This window comes from Pyrenophora tritici-repentis, chromosome 3, assembly GCF_003171515.1.
Source record: "Pyrenophora tritici-repentis strain M4 chromosome 3, whole genome shotgun sequence".
In the NCBI taxonomy this organism is placed as follows: domain Eukaryota; kingdom Fungi; phylum Ascomycota; class Dothideomycetes; order Pleosporales; family Pleosporaceae; genus Pyrenophora; species Pyrenophora tritici-repentis.
In genome coordinates, this window is record NC_089392.1 from 3,198,594 (window position 1) to 3,222,008 (window position 23,415).

The 23,415-nt window shown below is 51.6% G+C and overlaps 7 protein-coding genes across 7 annotated transcripts; 6 read left to right on the forward strand and 1 right to left on the reverse strand.

Moving 5' to 3' along the window:
* Positions 1-268: 268 nt before the first annotated feature.
* On the forward strand, positions 269-1,215 carry PtrM4_086000 (Methyltransf-25 multi-domain protein; the record flags this gene model as incomplete). Its single annotated transcript, XM_001940132.1, has 2 exons — positions 269-499; positions 553-1,215. 2 exons carry the CDS (start codon positions 269-271, stop codon positions 1,213-1,215), a joined length of 894 nt encoding a protein of 297 aa, XP_001940167.1.
* Positions 1,216-1,443: 228 nt separating this feature from the next.
* PtrM4_086010 (coatomer subunit epsilon) lies at positions 1,444-2,491 on the forward strand (the record flags this gene model as incomplete). Its single annotated transcript, XM_001940131.2, has 4 exons — positions 1,444-1,468; positions 1,522-1,894; positions 1,947-2,082; positions 2,132-2,491. 4 exons carry the CDS (start codon positions 1,444-1,446, stop codon positions 2,489-2,491), a joined length of 894 nt encoding a protein of 297 aa, XP_001940166.1.
* Positions 2,492-4,698: 2,207 nt separating this feature from the next.
* On the forward strand, positions 4,699-5,976 carry PtrM4_086020 (UgpQ, Glycerophosphoryl diester phosphodiesterase; the record flags this gene model as incomplete). The annotated part of the gene is made up of 4 exons (XM_066106698.1): positions 4,699-4,891; positions 4,948-5,135; positions 5,185-5,364; positions 5,413-5,976. 4 exons carry the CDS (start codon positions 4,699-4,701, stop codon positions 5,974-5,976), a joined length of 1,125 nt encoding a protein of 374 aa, XP_065963636.1.
* A 193-nt stretch (positions 5,977-6,169) lies between these two features.
* On the forward strand, positions 6,170-7,695 carry PtrM4_086030 (Tubulin; the record flags this gene model as incomplete). The annotated part of the gene is made up of 4 exons (XM_001940130.2): positions 6,170-6,177; positions 6,231-6,825; positions 6,869-7,258; positions 7,306-7,695. 4 exons carry the CDS (start codon positions 6,170-6,172, stop codon positions 7,693-7,695), a joined length of 1,383 nt encoding a protein of 460 aa, XP_001940165.2.
* A 4,112-nt stretch (positions 7,696-11,807) lies between these two features.
* PtrM4_086040 (C6 zinc finger domain containing protein) lies at positions 11,808-14,120 on the forward strand (the record flags this gene model as incomplete). The annotated part of the gene is made up of 6 exons (XM_001940128.2): positions 11,808-11,855; positions 11,920-12,338; positions 12,388-12,825; positions 12,872-13,134; positions 13,180-13,749; positions 13,798-14,120. 6 exons carry the CDS (start codon positions 11,808-11,810, stop codon positions 14,118-14,120), a joined length of 2,061 nt encoding a protein of 686 aa, XP_001940163.1.
* Positions 14,121-17,026: 2,906 nt separating this feature from the next.
* On the reverse strand, positions 17,027-21,595 carry PtrM4_086050 (rve domain containing protein; the record flags this gene model as incomplete). The annotated part of the gene is made up of 1 exon (XM_066106699.1): positions 17,027-21,595. One exon carries the CDS (start codon positions 21,593-21,595, stop codon positions 17,027-17,029), a length of 4,569 nt encoding a protein of 1,522 aa, XP_065963637.1.
* A 901-nt stretch (positions 21,596-22,496) lies between these two features.
* On the forward strand, positions 22,497-23,258 carry PtrM4_086060 (PrpB, PEP phosphonomutase; the record flags this gene model as incomplete). The annotated part of the gene is made up of 1 exon (XM_001940126.2): positions 22,497-23,258. One exon carries the CDS (start codon positions 22,497-22,499, stop codon positions 23,256-23,258), a length of 762 nt encoding a protein of 253 aa, XP_001940161.2.
* Positions 23,259-23,415: the final 157 nt, after the last annotated feature.

Consider the following 23,415-nt stretch of genomic DNA (forward strand, 5'->3'; position numbering starts at 1 on the left):
AGTCGATGATGCTTCTGTGGAATTCCAAGGTATGATATGGCTAGGAAATACGCTGCAGGTACTCGGTGCAGTGTTCGAGCCGAACTGATTTAGAGGGCGGCTTCAAGGGCCGGGTGAGAACGAGGGCGGACATGCGCCTGACGCTATCTCCTTTTGGTATATTATTACATGCGCTCAGCAACCACGAAGAACATATAAGACCTGGGATGATAGAAAAAATAAAGCGCGTCACCATTGTCCTAGCCTACCTGTTTATTGCCTGGTAAATATGACCGACGCGCAATCTGCCCAGGATGCCACCGAGAACCTCCGCAGCAAGCTTGAGCAGATTGTCGAGACCAAAGCATACGTTAATGACCTGGAAATTGTGCCATGGTACACGAAGGAGCTAGAAGAGCCAAAGCCGATGGTCAGAGACTTGTTCGAAAGCTATAGCAAGGTACCCTCGGTCGACGTGGTAGCACACATCAAGCACGTGAGGGATGAAGCCTTCAAGATCGTAAGCTCATCTTAGCACTGTATACAAAGTAACCATGCCAACGAGTCGTCTAGTATCCATATCCCTGTTTGGGCAACTGGGGCTTTCTGAATTTCTCCGTCGGTGAAGGACCAGCCTATCAGGAAGTTCTCGCCCGCATCAAGAGTGGAGAACAATACCTCGATCTTGGCTGCTGCATGGGCCAGGACATTCGCAAACTGGTCCACGACGGTGCTCCTTCAGAGAATACGTTTGCTTCTGATCTCAAGAAGGACTTTTGGGACTTTGGCTACGAAATGTTTCTGGACAAGTCTACTCTGCAGACTCGCTTTGTGCAGGCCGACATATTCGACGCTGAGTCCCAGTTGAAAGAGTTGGACGGCAACATGGACATTATCAATGCGGCATCCTTCTTTCATCTGTTTGGTAGAGATGGACAGGTCAAAGCAGCAAAACGAGTTGTTCGGTTGCTGAAGCCGCAAACTGGGAGTCTCATTGTCGGAAGGCAGGGTGGCAGAGCCGATGCAGGCGGGGTTGTGTATGAGAGCAAGACGATGACGGCTTTCTGGCACAACCCTGATACATGGGCGGAGCTATGGAAGCAGGTCGGCCAAGAGACTGGTACGGAATGGAAAGTTGAAGCGACTCTTGGAGCAGAGGATCTCTCAAAGAGGATGAAGACGAACCTGGTACCTTCGGGAACGAGATTCATGACATTCACCATCCGTAGAATCTAGAGGAGACGTGGAAGGAAGCATGCTGCTCATGGAAGGGGAAAAGTAGATTTGTACTAGAGTTAAGCCAATTTGAACATGTAGTCTATGGTAGACTGTTGCTGGCCAATGAGCGGCTGACAGGGTCCAAACTCAATCTGGCTTCAACACCACCACGTCGTCAATCGCGAATCCATTGCTACCTGCTACTCACGTCTCTCGCTATTGGCTTACCCTAGAACAACTACAAACATGGATCCCTACTCACCTGAAGGAGGTGCGATTTGACTCGTCTCAAACTGTCTTCTAGACCCCGCTAAGACTCCCCAGAACTCATCAACATCCACTCGGCCTTCCACGCTGGCGCCTACCAACAGGTCCTCGACTTCGACACGTCTTCATTCTCAGCGGCAAATGCGCTGCCCGTTCGCGTCCTTCAGCTCCGCAGCCAAATCGCACTAGGCCAGGCGCAAGCCGTTTCCACTGAGCTCGCTTCAGAAAAGACGCCAGATCTCGTCGCAGTAAAGCTACTAGCCGACTACGAGCAGGGCAAAGATGTTTTGGAGCAGGCAAAGAAGTTGGCCGAGCAGCATGGACAAGAGAATTTGACTGTGCAGCTCTGCGTGGGCATGATACTGGAAAGGGCGGGCGAGACGGAGGCTGCGCTTGAGTTGTTGAGCAAGCATCAGGGCAGCTTGGACGCGTATGTCCTGATATCAAGAGAAACCTCTGGTCGATGGCTGACAGGTGAACAGGGTAGCACTGATTGTCCAAATTCATCTCCAACAAAACCGTACAGATCTTGCCGCCAAAGAAGCGCAGCGTGCACGGAAATGGGCACAAGACAGTCTGTTGGTCAACATTGCCGAGAGCTGGGTTGGCATGCGAGAGGTGCGTCTCCCAATCCAATTCTCTACATAATGACTGACAACAAGACTAGGGCGGCGAAAAGTACCAATCCGCATTCTACGTCTTCGAAGAATTAGCCACAACCTCTCAATCCACATCACCACACTCGCTTGTCGCACAGGCCGTGTCCGAACTACATCTTGGTCGCCTCCCCGAAGCCGAAGCCGCGCTGCAACAAGCAATCTCCATCGACGGCACCTCGGCCGACACAATTGCAAACCTCATCGTCCTAAACACACTGCTAGGCAAAAAGGATGAAACAGAGAAACTCAAGTCACAACTCCAATCTACGGCCCCGCAACATAGAGCAGTATCAGACTGGGAAACTAAGAAGGAAGAATTCGCAAAGGCAGCAGCAAAATACACGCCCATTTTTGAGGTGGCTTCGTAGGAGGACCAAGCTCTAGGGCATCTGCTCTCCAGGCAGGAGCTGCATGGTCATGTGAAATTTGCACCTCAAGCCTGCCCTCAGCAAACGGGCGTCGATGGCGCTACCTAGCATGGGCGCGAGAGCAACAGTGCAGTGACAGAGCTTGATATAGAATATCTTCTAGCGTGTGTGGGTGCTTGGGCCTGGGACAGCGATGACAGTAGCGAAGTATATTATATCTGACATTTTGTTTGTTCCACGGACAAGAATCAACGGTGTTTTTGAGTTTGCAAGATGATGATAGTCGCCTGGTGAGGCTGTCCTACACGAGAAGGTTTATTGCGTCTCCTTGGTAGCGTGTCGCAGGATACGTGGGATCGTCGTGGTCAATTAGCCAGAGTCATCTCGTATCTGTACCGTCGATGTGTGTTGTCGATCCGGTATCGTGTACCGTGCGTCTGTGTATCTACTACCCTCAAAAACGTTCAGCTCAAAAGCAACACCCTCACATACGCGCACATACATGCGCCACAACAGTTCACACCGCCAAAGGAAAAATAAAGTCCCTCAACGGCGGCCTTACAACCCTTGGGGCTTACCTTCCTGTACCTCCTTGAAGGATTTCGCCGTCCTTCCTCGTCCCTCGAGTGGTCAGGATAAAAATTCCGAGAATGTCAGATCAGATCAGATCATAATCCATCACCCAAGTTTCAGTTTCGGCCTAGGCGGCTGACCAGACCCAATTCCAAGGGTCAGTTCCAAGCTCGAGACCCAGCTTACTTAGATACTGGTACAGTCAGTACCAACACCCCAGTACAGACGCACATTCAGATGCCGTGCATGTAGTGTAACAAAACACACACAGCACAGTGAGGATGACGTGGGGGATTGATTACAGGAACACTGCAGCAACACAACCAGGGCCTACGACGTTACGACGCCGCCCACAGTACAGCTACTTACCTACCTAACGTGGAGGTGACAGTACCGGTATGCAAGCGCACAGACCGGCATTTTGATCACCGCGCCACGAGGGCTTGGCACGGTAGATCATGAGGGCGATATCTTATCACGTGGCTATGAATCGATGGGACTGGACTGGGACTGTATGCCGATGGATGCAGGTTATCTGGAGCTTGATTTGTCTGGGATATGTTGGGCATGGAAGGAATGGAAGGGGGGTATGGCAAGTGCCGTATTTGAGATTTGGAGGGGTGTAGGAGTAGGAAAGGGCAGGTATACCGTACGTTCCTAGTTCTTGGTCAAGTTGTATGTTGGGGAAAATTGCATCCATTACTACAGGAAAGATCCAACACAACATTCAATATTCAACACCTCTCTCTCTCTCTCTTCCACGATACTCCCTTTCCCTTTCCCATCCCTATCCCACCCGCCTCTTCCCATCTCAAAACCCGCCACGTCTCGTACATGGGACCCCATTACCTTACTCAGCAATCCCACACGCATTCCAAACCCTGCAGGTTTAGAATTTCGATTTTGCCGCCCGGCATCTGTAACATTCGAGACAGTGCAGGGACCGGCAGACCCGCACAGCTGTGGCCCGAGCGTCGCAAGCCTGCTCACCACGTTCGCGGGTGACCTAAAGTGTCTTTTTTTGATACGTGATTACCCTTTTGGCGGCTTGGGCCGGGGTTGTTGGACAGCCTAGACGGGACGGACAAGGACGCGCCGCTACTAAACGGGCAGACGCTGAGTAAAATGAGACTCAGATGGGTGATGCATCCTGCGGGCTTTCTGTTGGTCTCCCTCGGCGGTAAATGGGTACCGGTACGGGCGTGCGCATCTTCTTTTTTTTTCTGGACGCACGACGCAGTCATGGGTTGGTTTGTGCAGCGAACGGTGGCCGTGCCGCAAAATGAGGCCCTTTTTTGTACAATACACTCCCAGCCCACACCGGTTTGTTGGTTTTTTTGTGGGAAATGGGATATGGGTACTGAGTATTCCGTCCTTCTAGTCTCTCTCTCTCGTGTTAATATATGGGACCTGGTCGTCACACATACACACGCACCCACGCAATTATAAGTCGACATTTCGGCTCTCTTGTCCTGTTTCTTGCTTTTCGTTTTTGCAAGATTTAGGTTTTGTTGTTGGTTTTCTACTTTCTACATTTTAACTACCATTGTCTGTTCCTGTCTATCTTCGGGAACTACTCCGCTTGGTCCATTTGCGGTAAAACCGGGTCGTCTTTAGCCAGACGACTATTCGTCATGTCTGAGGTCACGCAGCTTGAGGTGCATGACCATGGCCCGTTTGACGTCGTCGACGACTCTTTTGACGTCCAAACACCTCTACTCGAAAATATGGTCGTTGGAGTACCGCCAGTATTCGAAGGGCTCACGAAGCAGCTGGATAAGATAGTTGAGCAGCCGCTGCTCGGGCCGAAGGCAAAGTTCCCCGCAGGTAGGATGCCCGTTGTAGATCTGAGATGCACAATGGGTTGTTGACCAGCTGTATAGCTAGATTTGCTTTTGGACGTAAAGATGTGTCGGGTAGGCGGAAACCACAGGCTATTGCGCATCGAGGGTACAAGGCAAAGTTCCCGGAGAACACCATGGGCGCATTCCGAGGCGCAGTCGAAGTTGGTGCAGATGGTCTGGAAACAGACCTCCATTTGACAAGAGACGGTGTAGTTGTTCTGTCTCATGTAAGTATATCGGATGTTCGTAGCATTATGGTAGGCTAATGAATTGCAGGACAAGGATCTGAAGAGATGCTTTGGCAGGGACGAAAAGATCATAGACTGCGACTACGAATTTATAAGTACGCTGAGAACGCTAAAGGAGCCACATGAGCAGATGCCTCGTCTCGCGGACTTGCTAGAGTACCTTGCGCAACCCGGCTTGGAAGACATCTGGGTGCTGCTAGATATCAAGGTGAGTTATATGCTAATGGAGTTGCAGAAGACTATGCTGACAAGATAGCTTGACAACAACGCCGACGACTTGATGCGCTTGATCGGTGACACGATACGAAGCGTACGGGCCTTGCCGTCCCGACCATGGCAGAACCGTATAGTGCTCGGATGCTGGGCGGCCAAGTACCTTCCACTGTGCTCACGCTATCTTCCCGGCTTTCCCGTATCGCACATTGGCTTCCCCACGCTCATTGCGTCCTACTTCTTCACGGTACCCAACGTGTCATTCAACATGACTCAGGCTATTCTCATGACACCATGGGGTAAGCTGTTTATCCGGAAAGCGCAGGGAGACGGCCGGCCAGTGTATGCATGGACGGTGAACGATGAGTGTAAGATGCGGTGGGATATACGGCAAGGGCTTGACGGTGTTGTGACAGACGACCCAAAACTGTTCGTCCAAGTGCGGGACTCATGGCACGAAGGCATAAAGGACGGAGTATCGTTGATGACTTGGCTGGATGTGTTGCGTTTGAACTTCTTCTGCCTGATTCATACCGTTTTATTCCAGTTCATGTTTGGTTTTCAAGGAAAGTCGCTGATCAAATTGAAGGAGGAAGAGGCGCAATAGCAAATTCTCACTAGTTCAATGAAAAGAAATTTACTACAATCTATGCGGTAGCTGCCAAGTGAAAGTGAAGAGTGATGCGGTGGAGGAGCTATGACGGTATCTGGGCAGGGTCGTAAACATTTAGCGACCCGACGCGTGAACCCCGCTCAAAGCGCGTTTGCAGGAGTACTCGACATGGCCAATCCTTCACACCATGCCTAGGTACGCCTTTGGTACAATGAGACAGTAGAATACTGGATACTGATATCGCGTAGAGAAATCATAACACTCCAGGCTGGCCAGTGCGGCAACAGCGTCGGGCAGCAGTTCTGGCAGCAGCTTTGCCAGGAACACGGTATCAATAAAGACGGCAACCTTGAGGACTTTGCGACCGAGGGCGGTGACCGTAAAGACGTATTCTTCTACCAATCCGACGACACTCGCTATATTCCACGCGCCATTCTGCTTGATCTTGAGCCTAGAGTGCTCCACTCCATCCAGGCGAGTCCGTATAAGAACATCTACAACCCCGAGAACTTCTACATTCACAAGGATGGCACTGGCGCGGGTAACAACTGGGGTATGGGCTACAGCATGGGCGAGCAAGTTCACGAGGATATTCTGGACATGATTGATCGCGAGGCAGACGGCTCCGACTCGCTTGAGGGCTTCATGATGCTGCACTCGATTGCTGGCGGTACTGGATCAGGTCTTGGATCGTACATGCTGGAGCGACTGAACGACCGGTTTCCTAAGAAGCTCATACAGACGTACAGTGTCTTCCCCAACACACAAGATGGCGATATAGTGGTCCAGCCATACAACAGCTTGCTGAGCATGAGACGGTTGACGCAAAACGCAGACTCAGTGGTGAGTACCAACGCCTATACGGATGACTACGCTAATTGATCAGGTCGTTCTCGACAACGGAGCCCTAACAAGGATTGCTGCAGACCGACTGCACGTTATGAACCCGTCGTTCGAGCAGACCAACCAGTTGGTGTCCACCGTCATGTCCGCCAGTACCACGACCCTTCGCTACCCCGGATACATGCACAATGATCTTGTCGGCATTGTCGCATCGCTCATTCCTACACCCCGCTGTCATTTCTTAATGACTTCGTACACACCCTTCTCCGGTGAGAACGTAGAGCAGGCCAAGACTGTCCGCAAGACGACCGTCTTGGACGTCATGAGACGATTATTGCAGCCCAAGAACCGCATGGTCTCTACAAACCCGACCAAGAAGAGCTGCTACATGTCGATATTGAACATTATCCAAGGAGAGGCAGACCCGTCAGATGTGAGATACATCCAGCCCCTATACCTTACATTTGCTAATCCACACAGGTGCACAAATCGCTCATGCGCATTCGCGAACGACGCCTCGCTACCTTCATTCCATGGGGCCCTGCATCCATTCAAGTCGCCTTGACTAAAAAGTCACCCTACGTCACTTCTTCACATCGCGTGTCCGGCCTCATGCTCGCGAACCACACGGGTATCGCCACGCTCTTCAAGCGCATAGTCGCTCAATACTCTACACTCCGTAAACGCAACGCCTTTCTCGAGAGCTACAAACGCGAAGTGCCCTTCAAGGACGGCCTAGGCGAGTTCGATGAAGCCAAAGAGGTCGTTCAGGGCCTGATTGCAGAGTACGAAGAGGCGGAAGATGCAGACTACCTCACCAAAGAGACAGCACCGCCTACTGAGGAGGCTGAGGATAAGAGGGCGGGTTAGAAGTCGTCGTCGACGTCTGGGGATTTGTTTGGAATTGACAAGGCGTCTTTGGAGTCTCCGTTGCCTGATCTTGAGGTTCACATGAAGGCGTTGACGGAAATGCAAGGGCGGAGGAGATGACTCTCCAGCTGTCTGTTGGTCTTGGTGATGTTGGAAGTTGCTGTTCTTGAGTCAGTGACTGCAAGATGTGACATGGCTATCAATACCTTTGCGACTAGATCCTGGTAGCGAGTGCTGGCTGATAGTACACGGATCTTGGACATGTGCCAATCGATACATCAATATCATCCAACATTGATATGTGCTGGTTTGTGATTCTTTACATAGGTGTCTGTTTGACTGACTGTCTTCTTCCACTACATAAAACCCATCCTTCCTCATCCAGATTTCTTAACACAAACAACTCCCAAGCATCTTCCCCAGCCCAGTCCAACCACAACACAAATAACCCCAGTCTTACCCAATCGCGCTCGTACTCGTACTCGCGCTAAACGTTTTCCCACTCCTCTCCCCTCATACTTACGCTCTGCGTCTCTAACCAAAGAAGAAGAGAGAAATGGCACATACACCCCTCCGTCTAGCAACTAAACTTCACTCTGTGCGCCCTTCTCCTCCTGTTCATTCTTCCACATCTGCCTCTTTGTTTCCTTCACATCGTCACCGGCATAGTCTTCCTATCCTTGTGACTCAAACACTTACTCAAACGCGTACCTTGTATCTTTGTGGTCCGAAAGAAGGGGAGGTTAGTACTAGAGGTCCTGTGACAGGGACTTATCGCCGAAAGGGTATGTTGGAGTGGCAGCGGATGAGACGGATTGGATATGAGTATGAAGAGGAGACGGAGGAGGTAGTCAGTATCACTGGAACTCTATGTATCATGCCCAAGCCCACCCCTCAGTCTGCACCGAAATCTGCGGTAGAAGAGAATAACTTGAGGAGGGAGAGTGACACTCACGCTACTGATACTGCTGCTGCTGTTATCCAGGATGAGGTTGACTTCTTAGAGAAGCTCTTGTTGAAGGAGGATGGGGTCGAGGTGGACGTTGGGGCGCTGAGAGAGGAGATTGATGTTTTGAGGGGGTTGGTTGGGAAGTTAGATGGGGGTAAGGATTGTAGGTAGGACAAGAGAGGGAGAGAGAGAAGTAGGTAGGAGGAGATATGGAATAGTGATAATGCTCGGCAAATGGAAAACAGGAGTGTTTAGCTGCAATATTTTTTGATAGACAATCATAGTTGGTTGTAGCAAAGTAGACAGTACTTGAGGCTATCGTTACGTAGGGGTTACATTTCTCTATCATAGCGTTCTTCGTGCATATGGCTTGATAGCTGCCTACTCTCAAGCCTTTAGTCATTATCAAAGACCCCCTCATGTGCTGTCCAAAAGTGCCCACACAGACGAAGACCCGTACAAGGGAATCGCTGTTCTCTACCCTCGAGTAACTTGCCATTCTAAACATCTCCACTCGTCCGACCCAACACCATCCGATAGTCGTATTAGTGACAAATTCCATCGAAAACCGCTCGTTTCAAACTGAGAGCATATCGACAGGATCAGGGGAGCTGCCAGCAACCAAAGCCTCGAAAGTGAGTCGTGTGAAGTGAGTAGTGTGGTTTGAAAACGCTTCACTATGTTTCTCATAGCGATTCCGCGCCATGTAGAGTAGTATGGTAACCATATGCACGCTTGTCTGGTACGCATGGTTTTAGTCTGGGTTACTACTGGAACTACGCGCGATTCAAGTGTGTATGCCGGATGGATAGAAGCGCGAGGGAATGACGTATTCGGGCGCCAGTCCCTTCAGTCCCCTCAGCCCCGTCACGCTGGTTTGGAACGGAAAGAGAGACCCCCGTGGACGCATTGAACAAGTTGCCCTTAGCTGGCCCCAGAAACCAGGAAATGAGTGCACGTCTTTGCGCCCTTAAATACCGTAGTCTTGGGAGCTTGCACCCCGATGGGTTAAGCGTGGAGAGGATTTGGATTACAAGGCCTCCTCCCAAGCTGACCCTGGCCCCTTACCGCAATCCTTCGAGGCTTGCTTGTAAATAACTGCCGGGAGACAGATAAACGAGAGCGGGTGGAATTACTACATGCTAACGGAGATGGAGTCGCGATCCGGAGTGCTATCCGGTTGCCACACGGTCGACACCCCTCAGTCCAGACATATACCGATCATGGCCAAATCAGATGGCGAAATTAGCAGGGCCGCTACGCAGAGCAAAAAAGCAAGCCGTACCGTTCGCTTCGCCGTGCTTGGTTCGATTCCCCGCTCTCCGTGTTTCCGATCACGAGAAGAAGCAAAGAAAGATTCGTATCTTAGCGTGCCTGACAAAGAAAGGCTGTGCGGCGGCCGAGCTAGGTCGAGCTGGATGGATGCTTCCTATTCCGAGTTTTCTCCCCGGACCTCGCCCGCGCGACGTCCTTTGCCATTGCCATGGCGCAAACTTCCTAACTCTTAGTTTTTGCATGCGCAAAGTAGCAAATGGGGGGTTTGGTGTGCTTATTGGACGTTCTTAATATCAACATGTACAGTGGTGTTGCGGATCTGCAAGTCCGTCGATCTACCTGCATGTGTAGGCTCCGCGGGCGCTGCGGGGGAAGGGAAGGCCTGGCGTGAACGCCTAACTTTCCCTTTTTCGAGCGTGTCACTGCCATGTTGCTTGCGGAGAGGCCCATGAGCTAGAAGACATTGGAAGACGCGAAGGAAGGGTGTGTGGGAGGGTGACTTTGGGAGGATGAGAGGACCAGACGGGGACATAGCGCATGCGCGCGCACGAGTCGAGTCGGTGTAGTTTGAATGTGCTGTGGTTGACAGCGAGGCGAGGCTTCATGAGCTGGTTATGATAGCAATGTGACTTTCCTTTTCAAGTTCAGCAGCTAAGCATCTGCTGGTCATGTGTCGGCCGATCATTGGGACATGGACAAGGCCCAAGCTGCAAAGTCCACGTGTGAAGCTTGGGTATGAAGTCAGAGTCGGATGGTTGGTGTTGATCAGTGCTGAGCCACATATGTGCTTGGATAGGGATATCTCATGTCTCTCTGTTGAATCACTAGGTGCAGCAGTCCTTCCCTGCCAGTTGAGCAAATTTTCTTCATGTTATGGTGTGTGTGTGTGCACAAGGGGGGATATAATACGAAGAATACGCAAGGTAGTTTCTTATACTCGTCCCGAGTTCTAGAGCACCTCTCCTCCCCTAAAGTGTACAGTAAGCTGGGGACTGGAGTGTGGCGCACGGCGAAAGATCCCGTCGACGAATGTCCGGCCGTGTGTTCGTACGAACTCTATTTGCTTTTGCTAGGCCGAGCCGCGTTGCGTAGCTTCACTTCATGGGCGGGCACTATCCGTCCGGTGTCGACGTTTCGAGCGGCTAGGCTGCAAGGAGAAAGGGCGTCTCATCGAAGATGACAATCAGGAACGTCCGCATTGACTCGACCCACTACGTTTGAGCGACGTCGAGCTGAGGTGTCGTGATGGCAAAAAGACGACATCAGCTCACCTGAGCAGGCAGGCAGACTCAGCACAAGGTGTGGCAAAACGGCGTAGATCACAAAAGCTTGTTTGCCCAACAGATGCAATGTATGGATGGCATTGTAAGAAATGCGTTCACTCGACATGACATGGCTGCAACCCATCCGAGTGTTAAGCAGATTACGCAAAACGCGCTTGCTCAAAGGAGCTAACAGGTGGGTCCTGCAAAATCGCGTGTCTTCGATGCATGCATGCCCTTCCACACAGACAACAAAGCCTGTTAGCCTCATTGCGCACGACCATGGTCTGAAATGGCACATTATTAAGAGAAATATTTAGCACTGGGCGAGAAGCCAAGCAACAGCAGAAAAAAAAACTTTGAGTCCAGCGAGCAAGCAAGAAAAGGATCTCCATCGGTCCTTTACTCGGTCCCACTCCCCCGCCATCCGATTCGCACTGCTGCAACAGGCTCTGATGACGACGTAGGGTGCTAATCGCCGTCGTGCTTCTTTTGTTCATGGCAAAGTTCCTACCTTATACCTTCTTATATGCCTTTTTTCGCCGATTGAGACGCGGATAACCACTGTAGACTAGCCCTGCGACTCGCCAACACGTGTGGATACCAACTAGATGAATCAGGCCAGCATGACTACTCCACGACGGAAAGCATGTGTCGAATGCCGACAGCAAAAGGTATGCACCCGCCTCAATTCCACGGCATAAGCTCCGCCCACGGAACATATTGCTGACCTTGCAGATTCGATGCGATGTTGAGCAGCACAAAGTGCCTCATGACCCATGCGGGCGCTGCAAGAAGATGGGCCTGGAGTGCCGCATCCTGCCTACATCAACCAGGAACCTCCGCCAGACAAAGGCTGAGATGCGTCGTGAACTGGAAGAACTGCGGTGGAATATGAGGCAAGGTCAGAATCCAGGCAATCCAAATTACCCCCAATCCACCGCGTCGCCAAATGTCGACATGCAGAATTATACGCCCCTTGAACATACGTCAGCAACATACTCGGATCCCTCTGCAAGGACAGATGCCTCGGATTCAATGTCTCCAGCTTTTGATTCGCGGCCGCCGACAAGGAAAGGCTCCGATCATGGCACGGTACCTCGCGCTATCGACGGGTACGTGCTCGATGCAAAAAGAATCGACGACTGCTTCACACTGTAAGTTGACCAAGAACAACCCCGAAGCGGAAACTAACGGGATATACAGTTACTTCACCCAATACCACCCTCTTTTCCCTATTCTGGACACTTCGATAGGACCAAATGATTATTATGAGCTGTCACCATTCCTCTTCTGGGTTATTGTTGTCACGGGATCGCGGCGGTACGCTGAGCATCCCGATGTTCTTGACAGGACGAGCCAGGCCATTACCCAACTTGCATTTTCTTCCATGGCACTGCGCACCTCGCAGGTTCCCGTTATCCAGGGCTTACTAATACTGTGCACCTGGCGGCTGCCTACCAATTCAATGTACAAAGACACGACACATCTGATGTGTGGTTCAGCTGTACACTTGGCCACACAGATCGGCCTCCACATTGCCGGAGTAGGACAAGATTTTGCCAGGACACCACTGGAAAAAGACCAGACACTCAAGATTCATCGTGCTAGATTATGGCTGTGCTGCGTCATTGTGTCGATAAGGTATGTCCTGGAATATCATCTTCATGGCCTCGCTAACGATGACTAGAACCAGTTGTGTTGAGGGAATTCCACCTCTTGCAGAGTCCTTCTTTGATGGAGACGAACGCGACCGTGAGGATATGGTTCCCTATCTCCCAGCTGATCTGCAGTACCTACACAAGGTTTACATCATTCTCATGCGGGCAATGGTGGCCTTTGGAAAGACTAATCTACAGTCCATTCATTGTGATGTCCGCGTACTACGGTCGTTGATTGGCATCTTCGATTCACAGCTGCTTAGCCTGGCTCCATCTTCCTCGAGTGATCTTGGTAAGCGATATCCCCAACACCTTCAAATTTTGACTGACTTGGTAGATACCCTGCAACTCAGCTGTGCCCGCATTCACGTGATGGCATTCCACTTCTTTGCTCATCCTACAAATCCGGGACCGGACGCAGAATGCCTGTCTCGGTTCTACGCTCTCTGCATTTCTGTCATTCAATCGGCGTCAAATATGCAAACCACGCAGAAAACGTTCTTGGCTTCTGTCTCGCAATCTTTTATTGACCGCACAATCACTCTTGCCGGCTTCACCATTCTGCGACTTGTACGGAGTCCACTTGCCCAGCATCTGGATCTACAAGCAGGCGACCGAGCATTTTCCCAGGCGTGCGAATTCCTCAAGAGCGTCTCTTTACAGCCAGGAGATATCCATTACAGAACAGCCCACATAATGAAGGATCTCTGGGGTAGCGAGAAGGTGTTTCGTAACAAGGATGGCCGGGTCGAATCGCTGTACCTCCGTTTGAGGACGCGGTTGAGTATGAGTGTTAGTTATGACATGTTCTGGTACTGGCGAGAAGAGTTCAGCAACATGCAAAACCCATACAACGGAGAGGATGCAACGCTCCTCTCTAGTGAGTCCACTCAGCAAAACACACCCCGTAAGTGCCTCTCTCAAATTTGGTTGAGCTCGTCTAACGACTTTCAAGAATTTCCAGTTCAACACCGGCAGCAGCAGCAGATTTCGGATCCAAACATGCGACCTCAACCACAAATTCCTGTGGGCAAATTCGATCCAAGCTTGGTCAACCCTCAACTGCATGATCCGTCCGTGATGGGTTTCGACACTTTTGAAGGCCAAGACTACGGCATACCGCCAATGTTGGATCAGTTCCCGGATTACGATTGGGCAGCTGGATTCGAATTTTCCAACTCCGAAATGCCGAGTGTGCAGGTTGGCGCTATGAATCCGATGATGGCTGGGCCTGGCCATGGACACCCACCTAACATGGGCGGCTATACTTATGGCTAGGCGCCTTCGAGTCATTTTGCGAGTAAACCCGTGGAAAGGAGGACGCGGAGATCAGAAGCAACAAATGCAGACTCTGGCTCGAGTGCATGCGATTGCAGCGTTCGATCCATACACTAAATCAAATTCAGTTATCGCACCAGGAAGATACCATCTTCTTCACCACTCGCTCTTCCGAGTGCCATGACCGATGGATCCGCTAGAGCGAGAAATAGCTGAAAATGGATAAAGTGACGGCCTCGATCGGCACGCCCGAAGACGACGGAACGGAGTAGGGCGGAAACTGGACATGACGGAGGTATGAGTTGATAATTCCGATTGATGAAAAGTTATGCTCAGGGGGGCGGGAGGGGCATGCAGCGTCATGGTGGACTAGTGCCGCGTATCCGGAAGAGTATATCCTCCTATGACTCCAGATGATTTTAGAGCGGTCTGGCGCGAACGGAAGGCGAATATTTTTCTCCAAGGGGAAAATTCGGTAGTAGACAATAATAGACAGATATGCAGCAATGCAAAGAAATAGACTCTAGGGCGGAACCAGCCCTAGGAAATAATGATGGGACTTTTGTAGCGTGTACCCTGAGCGAGAGAGATACGCAGTTGAAGAAGAAAAGAAACCGAAAGAAAAAAAGATGACAGCAACAAATGAGGAACCAAAGCCCTCGACTGTAATAAGATCCGGCTGTACTGGTCCCTTTAAATCCCATCCACCCCTGCCCCCATGGTCTTTCCCTTTCTCGCCGGCTTACACGCTGCTTACACGCGTTGTCGCGGAGCGGTTGTGCGGCCAGCATACCGAACAAGGCAGGCCGTCCACCTTCTGCCCGCCACCGCACAAAGAATTTCTAAATCATACGATTTACGGGCAAAAAGAACACCCAGCAGTGTGGTTCACCGACGCAGACTCGGCGAAAGTAAGCAGTGGCAGGCGGGTTTGTTGGTAGGATTGCGGGTGCAGGTGTAGATGTGGCTGTATCGGGGAAGAGGTCGGCGAAGGTCGGCCGGGGTGTGTGAGGCAGAGATGGGCATGCTTACGTTGGAGGAGGTAGGGGAGGAGAGGATGTGGGGGTGAGGGAAAGGTAGGGCGGCGTATGGGAGGGTTTTGCGGGTAGAGGGTGAGATGTGGAGGTGGTGATGGTGGTTGAGGAAGGAAGGGATCTGATGTTGGAAGATAGGTAGTAGCGAGTACTTACCGTGCGATAGGACACAACTCACATACCTAGATACACTTACATGCTGCAGAAGGAGGAGTAGGAAGTACAGTACATGGGCGAACAGATGGGCCGTACAGGCAAATCACGTGTATTACCTAGCATACCACGCGTGTCACACCCTCCGTATCCAGCATAAGCCCTACTGAGAACCCCCAATATAGCCATCTAGGTACACGTCTATCCATCCATAACATCCCGAAGTACTCTGTCCATGAATACTTACCTACACGATCCCTCTCTACCAGCACGTACACAACAACCCGCAAACCCACCGTCTAAACCACAGTACCTACAACCAAAAACAGAACCCTCTGCATCTGCAAGCCACAACAACCAACGCAGGAGGAGACAAGTCCGGTTGGACCCTCTTTACCCCATCCCCGTACCGACCTACCGCTCCCCAACCGACCAAAAACAAAAAGAAGAAAAACGGCCCTCCTCTATCTATGATTCCACCAAACGGCTCCTCTCCGGTGCTTACACCTACCAAGACACCTCCCCTTCACTTCGCTTCGCTTCGCCTCCCCGTAAATCTATGTACCGGTATGTACCTTTTAGCCCCTACCCTGGTAGGTAGGAAACAGTCTTGTAACTCGGCGCCGAAAGCTGCGTCACGTTTGCGATGCAGATGCGATATGTACCACTCCGCGAGATCTGTAACCGTATTTCATCCCCCCCCAACCCCCAACCCCCGGATTCTGATCGTATCTTGAGACGTTGTCGGTATTGGTTTATCTCGCCTCGTGCTTCCGTACAAGCACGGGGTCTCGTCGTGAGCGCGGAGGGGACATGGGGGTTGCAGATACAGTACGTCGATTGGATGTATCCTACTTGAGCATCCCGCGATCGATCATGTTTACAGTACCCCCGTGAAGAAAAGCACCGAGGAGTTGTTATTATGCAAGATACCGATGCGGTAGTTCCATGTTTACTGACGACGAATACATACACCAAGCCTTGGCATTAACCTAATCTGGTTCCAAGCCCAAAAAAACAATAGGCTGGCAAGCCTACGGATATAATCCCGTAGTCTGTATTTATTTTTGCTACCACTAACTACCCTGCCGACAGGTCCCTCCAGCGGACATTTGCTCCGATTGGCAACGTGCTGCAGCTCGCCGAGACTGGGCGAGATAAAGTGGAAGGGAGGCGTAAAGTGAGGCCGGAAGGAGGGGTGGTGTGCATGTGGATTGTTGCAATAGGCGGGGGAGGAGGTAAAGCCTTGTGTTTTTGACTTGCTGCTACTGCTGTGATCTGCGACGTTTTTGGATTGAAAGGATTTAACACTTTTTTCTTGCTAACAAAAAAGGTTTTTGGGTTTCGTTGTGGAGTTTTATTGCCACTGACGCTTACGTGGGGGGCTGGTTGTATATATATCGTGGGGGTAACGAAGGTTTTAGTGGTGTTGGAACATAGGAAGGAAGGATTCAAGACTGTCAAGCGTCAAGGTTGGGGAGAATCATCATGTCGTATTAGAGCTATCGGGAAGAGGTCTATATACGCAGTGGGAGGAGAGAAGGAGCTAGGCCGTAAAGGTACTAGCGGGTAAATAGGTGGCTGCCTGGTTGCCCAAAGAGGAGCCAAGGGATAAGCCCTATGGCCGACACACCCCCCGGAACCAGGTGGCAAGCCATCTGAGTGAATGAAATGTATAGGAAATCGTAAAGAGACGTTCGCTGGAGGTGCCTTGAGAGACTACATGCGGGGAACGTTCACCATATCGATGAGGCCAATGAACTTAGCGTGCTCTTGTTTGTCGAGAGGCTTCGTAAGGCCGTCGGCGGGCATCTCTACGCCGGGGAGATAGTCGAGCTTGAGGTTGCCGTCTTTGTACTGCTGCTTTGTATACTTGAAGTACGCGTCGATGTGCTTTGTACGCTCGTGATGGCCGTCCTTGCGGATCATATTAAGCGCTGGCTGATTATCGGTGTACAGCTTGAAGGGCTTGAGGTCGTTACCGACGTATCCAACCTGAGAGAGTAGGCGTTGAAGCCAATTGATCTCTTTGGCAGCATACGTCATGGCAATATATTCTGATTCTGTGGAGGAGAGAGTAACGAGGCGCTGGCGGTACGATTTGTATGAGACGACGCCTCCAGCCATCTTGATGACGTAGCCGGAGGACGACTTGCGCTCGTTGTTGTCGCCATGGGCGGAGTCACTGTAGGCCTTAAGGCCTATCATGTGATCTGGGTCGTCCATATTAGCGTCTTTAAGGTCACCTTGGTACTTGATGCCGAGAGTTGCCGTGCCGTTGTAGTAGCGGAGCATGTGCTTTAGCAGTGACAGTTGCTCTAACGTAGGGTTGTTTGCAAAGCGTGCCATGAAGTTCACGTGCCAAGCTAGGTCACAGCGAATAATGGAGGTAGGATAGAGTAGCTTCGCGACGAGCGATTGGTACTGCTGTATAAGGTTGTTGTCGGCGATGTCATCACGCTTGATGAGGGTGAGGGCCGACTTTGGGAGGGGGTTGTCTGCCTTTGGAGCGTTGGCGAGGTGATACTCATCGACAATGCGATCAACGTAGCTATCCATCGTCATAGAGAGAGAGCGGTTGGGACGATCGCGGAGGATTCGAATTCCCAAGTAGAAACCAATTGGGCCAAGGTCACGAGCCTTGTATCGATTGAGGAGTTGTGACTTAAGTGCCTTCATAGAGGTCACGTCACGTGTAATAAGGATAAGGTCGTCAACGTACACGACTATGATGGCCTTTGTTGTTGGGTTGACGAAGACGCAGGGATCTGCTTCGATGGGCTCGAAGCCGAGATCTTTGAGAGAGTCCTTGAGGTCGTTGTACCACAATAGGGCTGACTGACGGAGGCCGTACATGCCGCGGCGAAGGCGAACAATATTCCCAAAGCCAGTACAGCCTGCGGGCAGGCGAAGGAGGACAACGTCATCGTCGTCGAGGTGAGCGTTGAGGTAAGCAGTAATCATGTCGATCTGCTCACACTCTAGATCGAAGTAAGCCACAAGGGCGAGGAGGATGCGGAGCGTAGAAGTTCGGACGACGTAGGAGTAAACCTCGCGGTACCAAATTGATTCTTGTTGCTTGTTGCCGCAAGCCACCATGCGAGCCTTGTCTTTCACGTGATAGCCTTGAGCGTTGCCTTTATACGTCCACACCCATTGACCTGGGATGATCTCATACTTGGCAATCTCCTCTGCCGTAGCAGGGCGCCAAGTACCGTTGGCGATAAGAGCGTTGTACTCATCGTCCATTGCGAGTTGTAGATCATCGCGGCGAGGATGTTTGAGAAACTGACGATAGTTGCGAGGCTCCGGTGGAAGTTCTGAAAGCTTTGAGCCGAGAGTGGGCTTGACGAGAGCCATGGCGAAGCAGCGATCAAAAGTAGATGAAGTGAAGAAAGCACGTGCCCGGCGATTGCGAGGGCCGTGTATGATATGAGCTGGGTTGAGGTCCGCGTTAATCTCATGTCGACGCGCTGCCTTGTTGTTACCACGGGTTGGAGGAGCTGGTGGAGCTTCATCATCATCCTCGAAACCATCAAAGCCATCTCCGCCATCAGCACGAGGTAGCTGATGATTGTCCAAATCGCCGCCATCACCATCTTGCGGAGGAGCGGGTGGAGTTGTAGCGGCGTCGGCGAGGCGGTTGATGAGAGGTTTAAATGGGAGCACCTTCGGTGATGGTGAAGGGCCGATGATGGGAGACAATGGAGGAGTGGAGGGTGAGTCGTAGCTATCAAACCGCACGGAGGCGGTGGTAACGATCTCATCAGTCTCTGGGATCCACATCTGGTAGATGTTCTCGCCGATCATACCGACGAGGTGGCCCTTGTGAGCACGAGGTGCAAATTTGTCACCTGTAACGCGCTTCTGGGCGGATATATGGGCGTATCCAACATGGCCGAAAGCGTGCATCTTGGCGACGTTTGGGACTGGGTTTGGGTAGCCTATAGAGCGATTCCAGGCCTCTAAAGGAGTGATCTTTCCTGGGAGGTTGCTGTTGGAGACGAGGTTGTGAATGCGGGCCATATATTTGGCTGCGTAGGGCCACAGCTTTATAGGAAGCTTGGCTGCAATAAGAGCTCCGCGAGTTCGATCCTCTGTGATACCGTTGGCGCGCTCTGCAATACCATTGCGAGTGGCATCATAAGGTGGTGACGTAACTACCTCGATGCCCACGCTATCGAAGTACTGCTTGTTGCTGGCGTTAATAAACTCGCGAGCGTTGTCGGTATGGATAGTGATGGTAAAGCCTTTGGCCTTCATAGCTTTGCACCAATTAATAAGCTGTTGGCCTAGTACAGCGCGGCTGTCTGATGTGAATAGCCACTGTCGGCGTGACTTGCCATCCGTGATAGGCATGAAGTAACGCTCTCCATCTTTTCCAGGTATAGTGATGGGGCCGACGACATCGACATGGACCTTGCCAAGCGCTGTATTGGGTGGAGTTTGTTGAATTCGAGAGATATTTCGCTTTGATTTGGAGAGGCCGCAGGGCTCGCAGTTGGTGACGGTAGAAGTAGTGAGCTTCATCCCATGTACAACTTTTGCAGTGTCCTTAATAGCGTCTATTCCAGCGTGTCCCATGATATGATGCCAGTCGGTGGCTGGCCGTGAGGATGAGGGCTCATCGGCAGAGCTTCGATAGCAAACAAGAGAGGCGTATGAGAGAGCGGCCGGCGCCTTGGAGGATTCTGTAACTACGAGAAAGTTGGGTATACCGTCGATCTCTGGTAAGTAAGCTAGCTCCTCATCTGAGGCAGTGTACAATTTGTCCTTGCCCGAGTGATACCACACTCCCGCGCGCTTGAATGGAGCTTGGGAGATGACGTTGGTGGCGAAATCGGGGCAGTAGAGGACGTTTTGGAGTGAGATCTTCTCTGTTGTTCCGTCGGCTTTGACGACTTCAAGGCGTACAGTGCCAACGCCGGCGGCGGTGGTTGATCCGGTAGAGCCGTGTACGTCATTGTCGATTGGAGCGTATTCGTAAAATTTCGAGCGGTTATTGAAGACGTGCCGGTTAGCGGCAGTGTCGTAGCAGTACCGCTGTTGATAGTCGTGATTGGAGACTGCCTTCTTGAGGAGAGTCGGAGAGACGAAGGTGGCGACTGTCACGTATGAGTGAGCATCGTACTGATCAGCATCGTCGTCGTTGCTGTTCTTGGCCACTGTAACGTTTGTACGAGCTGCTGCAGCTGCGGCCTTCTTAGCGGCATTGTCTGCGGTGCGCTTCTTAACATTATCTGGGGTGAGAGAAGGGTGAAGTTTCCAGCAAAGCTCATTAGGTCCTGGGTGCTCTCGCTTGCAGTGATCGCACATTCCAACAGGCTGAGGAGTACGCTTCTGTTGGTTGTTATTGCGCGTCGGCAGAGACGAAGGAGTAGGAGTAGAGTTCTGGTTGCTGTTGTTGCCATTGCCGCGGCCATTTAGGCGTGTGAGAACGCGCTTCTCCTCCGCTTGTTTAGAGACGGAGAGGAAAGTCTTCACGGGCTCATCTGGGGCATGGCGTAGGTGATCCTCGAGTGACGCGACGAGCGTGTCGATAGACCATGTATGGCCTTGGCGGAGGTCGTTATTGCGAGCTTCTACCCACTGTGGGAGTACACGAGCTAAGCCGTGAAGGAAGTGGATGATGAGCAGGTCTTCGATGTCGCGGTCGGCGGATGTACCAGGTACTGCTGAAGGCTTCTTCCATCCAAGTGTGATGCCTTGTACCGTGATGTCATTAATTGTCTCGCGAAACTTTCCAATATAGCTGCGGACTGTGGGTTGGGTCTCAGCGCGGAGGTCGATGAAGGCAGTCCACGCGAGAGCAGCATTGGCGTAGTCACCGTTGCTGTTTAGGTCCTTGAGAGCCTTGTACATATCGTGGGCGGTGGGGCAAGTGCGCACCTGAGCTACGAGAGGCTTGTCAATGGATGAGAGTATGGTGTTTTGGAGTCGGGCATCTCGGGCGACCCATGAGTCAAGCGCAAGCTTGTCCTCTTTAAGTAGCTGTCGAGCCTCATTGTTGAACGGTCCTATAGTCTTGTTGAGTTTGCCGACACGGTCAAGCTCGGCTTGGATAACGTCTGTTGAGGTGCCTAATGGATGAGTGATCGGGCGCTGCATGGCGGTAATGCGATATTTGTCGTCTGTAGCGTCAAATTCTGGGCGCGGAGCGCCATCTAGGACGGCTACAGCGCCATCGGCGGCTGCGTAATTGATGAGTTGTTTAATCCAGTCCTTCCAGTTTTTGCCGTCGGCTGCAAGGCGCGCTGTGACAGCTGTGGAGGAGGTGTAAGTTGCCATCGCGGCGGACGTCGAAGACCGTTCGGCTAGCGATTTTTGGCGGTGAGCAGCGAGGAGCTCGTCGTCGTCCAAGCGATCGATGAGCTGCAAGTTGCGGGGTCGCGATTGCTAAAGTGGCGCGCGATTGCGACGTCACCGAGCTGTTTTGCGGGGAGGGTGATGATCGTGATGAGGCGCGCGGGTCGTCAAAATATCTAATAGAATTATCGTGAGCGACTACGGGAGCGGGTGAGGGCTCATAACCTGTCAAGCGTCAAGGTTGGGGAGAATCATCATGTCGTATTAGAGCTATCGGGAAGAGGTCTATATACGCAGTGGGAGGAGAGAAGGAGCTAGGCCGTAAAGGTACTAGCGGGTAAATAGGTGGCTGCCTGGTTGCCCAAAGAGGAGCCAAGGGATAAGCCCTATGGCCGACAAAGACGCTGGATCTGAGACTTTGAGATATTGGAGTGCATCAGCAGAAAGAAAGATATATCAAATCGCCAAGACAAGAGACGGGGTTTTGTAATTGGAAACTGTGATCAAGGAACAAGACAATACAAGACGAGATCAAGAAACCCAAGAATTTAGAAAGAGAAAAAGAAAACAGCAAAAGAAGCCAGAAAGAGAAGAGAAAGATGGGAAACGACACATCATCACCACCACCAAAAACAAACGGTACCAGCACCAACAACCCCAACATGACCGCAGTGCAAAAACTCCGAGCCATGCTCGCCGACTCAGACAAATTTATAACCTGCCCCGGTGTCTACGATGGTTTCACAGCAAGAATAGCACTACAAGAAGGCGTAGACTGTTTATACATGGTACGTCCACCACACCCTCTTTCCATCCCATCCCATCCCCACCCACCCACCACACCCATCTAACCACTCCCTTCCAGACCGGCGCAGGAACAACAATGTCGCGCCTCGGCTTCGCCGACATGGGCCTCGCCACGCTCACCGAAATGCACCAAAACGCCACCATGCTCGCCTCGCTCTCCCCGACAACACCCCTCATCGCAGACGCTGACACAGGCTACGGCGGTCCCCTAATGGTCGCCCGCACAGTAACCTCCTACATGCGGTCCGGCGTCGCCGGCCTGCATATAGAAGACCAACCTATCAATAAGCGCTGTGGCCACCTGCAGGGCAAGCAGCTCGTGGATCTTGATGAGTACCGCACCCGAATCCGTGCTGCACGATTAGCGAGAGAGCAGGCGGGTGGGGATATCGTAATTATTGCTAGGACGGATGCGTTGCAGAGTCAGGGGTACGACGAGGCTGCGAAGAGGCTCAAGGCGGCGGTGGAAGAAGGAGCTGATGTGGCGTTTCTAGAGGGCGTGACAAGTGAGGAGGATGCGAGGAGGATATGTGCAGATTTGGCGCCGACGCCGTGTTTATTTAATAATGTACCTGCGGGTGTGTCGCCGGATTTTAACGTCGAGCAGTGTAAAGAGTTGGGGTATAAAATGGCGATTTTTCCGCTACTCGCATGTGAGGTTGTATATCCGGCGGTTAGGAAGGCGGTGAGGCAGATGATGCAGCTGGGGAGTGTGAAGAGTGTTGAGGAGGATGGTAAGCGGTATGGGCCGCGAGAGTTGTTTGAGGTGTGTGGTTTGGATGAACTGATAGACTTTGATCTTAAGGCTGGAGGGTTGAGTTACAAGAATGGTGCGTAATTGGACTTTGATATCTTAGTATGAATCAGTCAAAACAAATACATGCGAAAAGGGATATACGCACAGCTGTGATAGACAATCTCAATTGAGACGTCGTCACACGGCCTAGTCAAGATTGGTCAGGGTTTATCATCTACTTCACAATCACATAGATGTT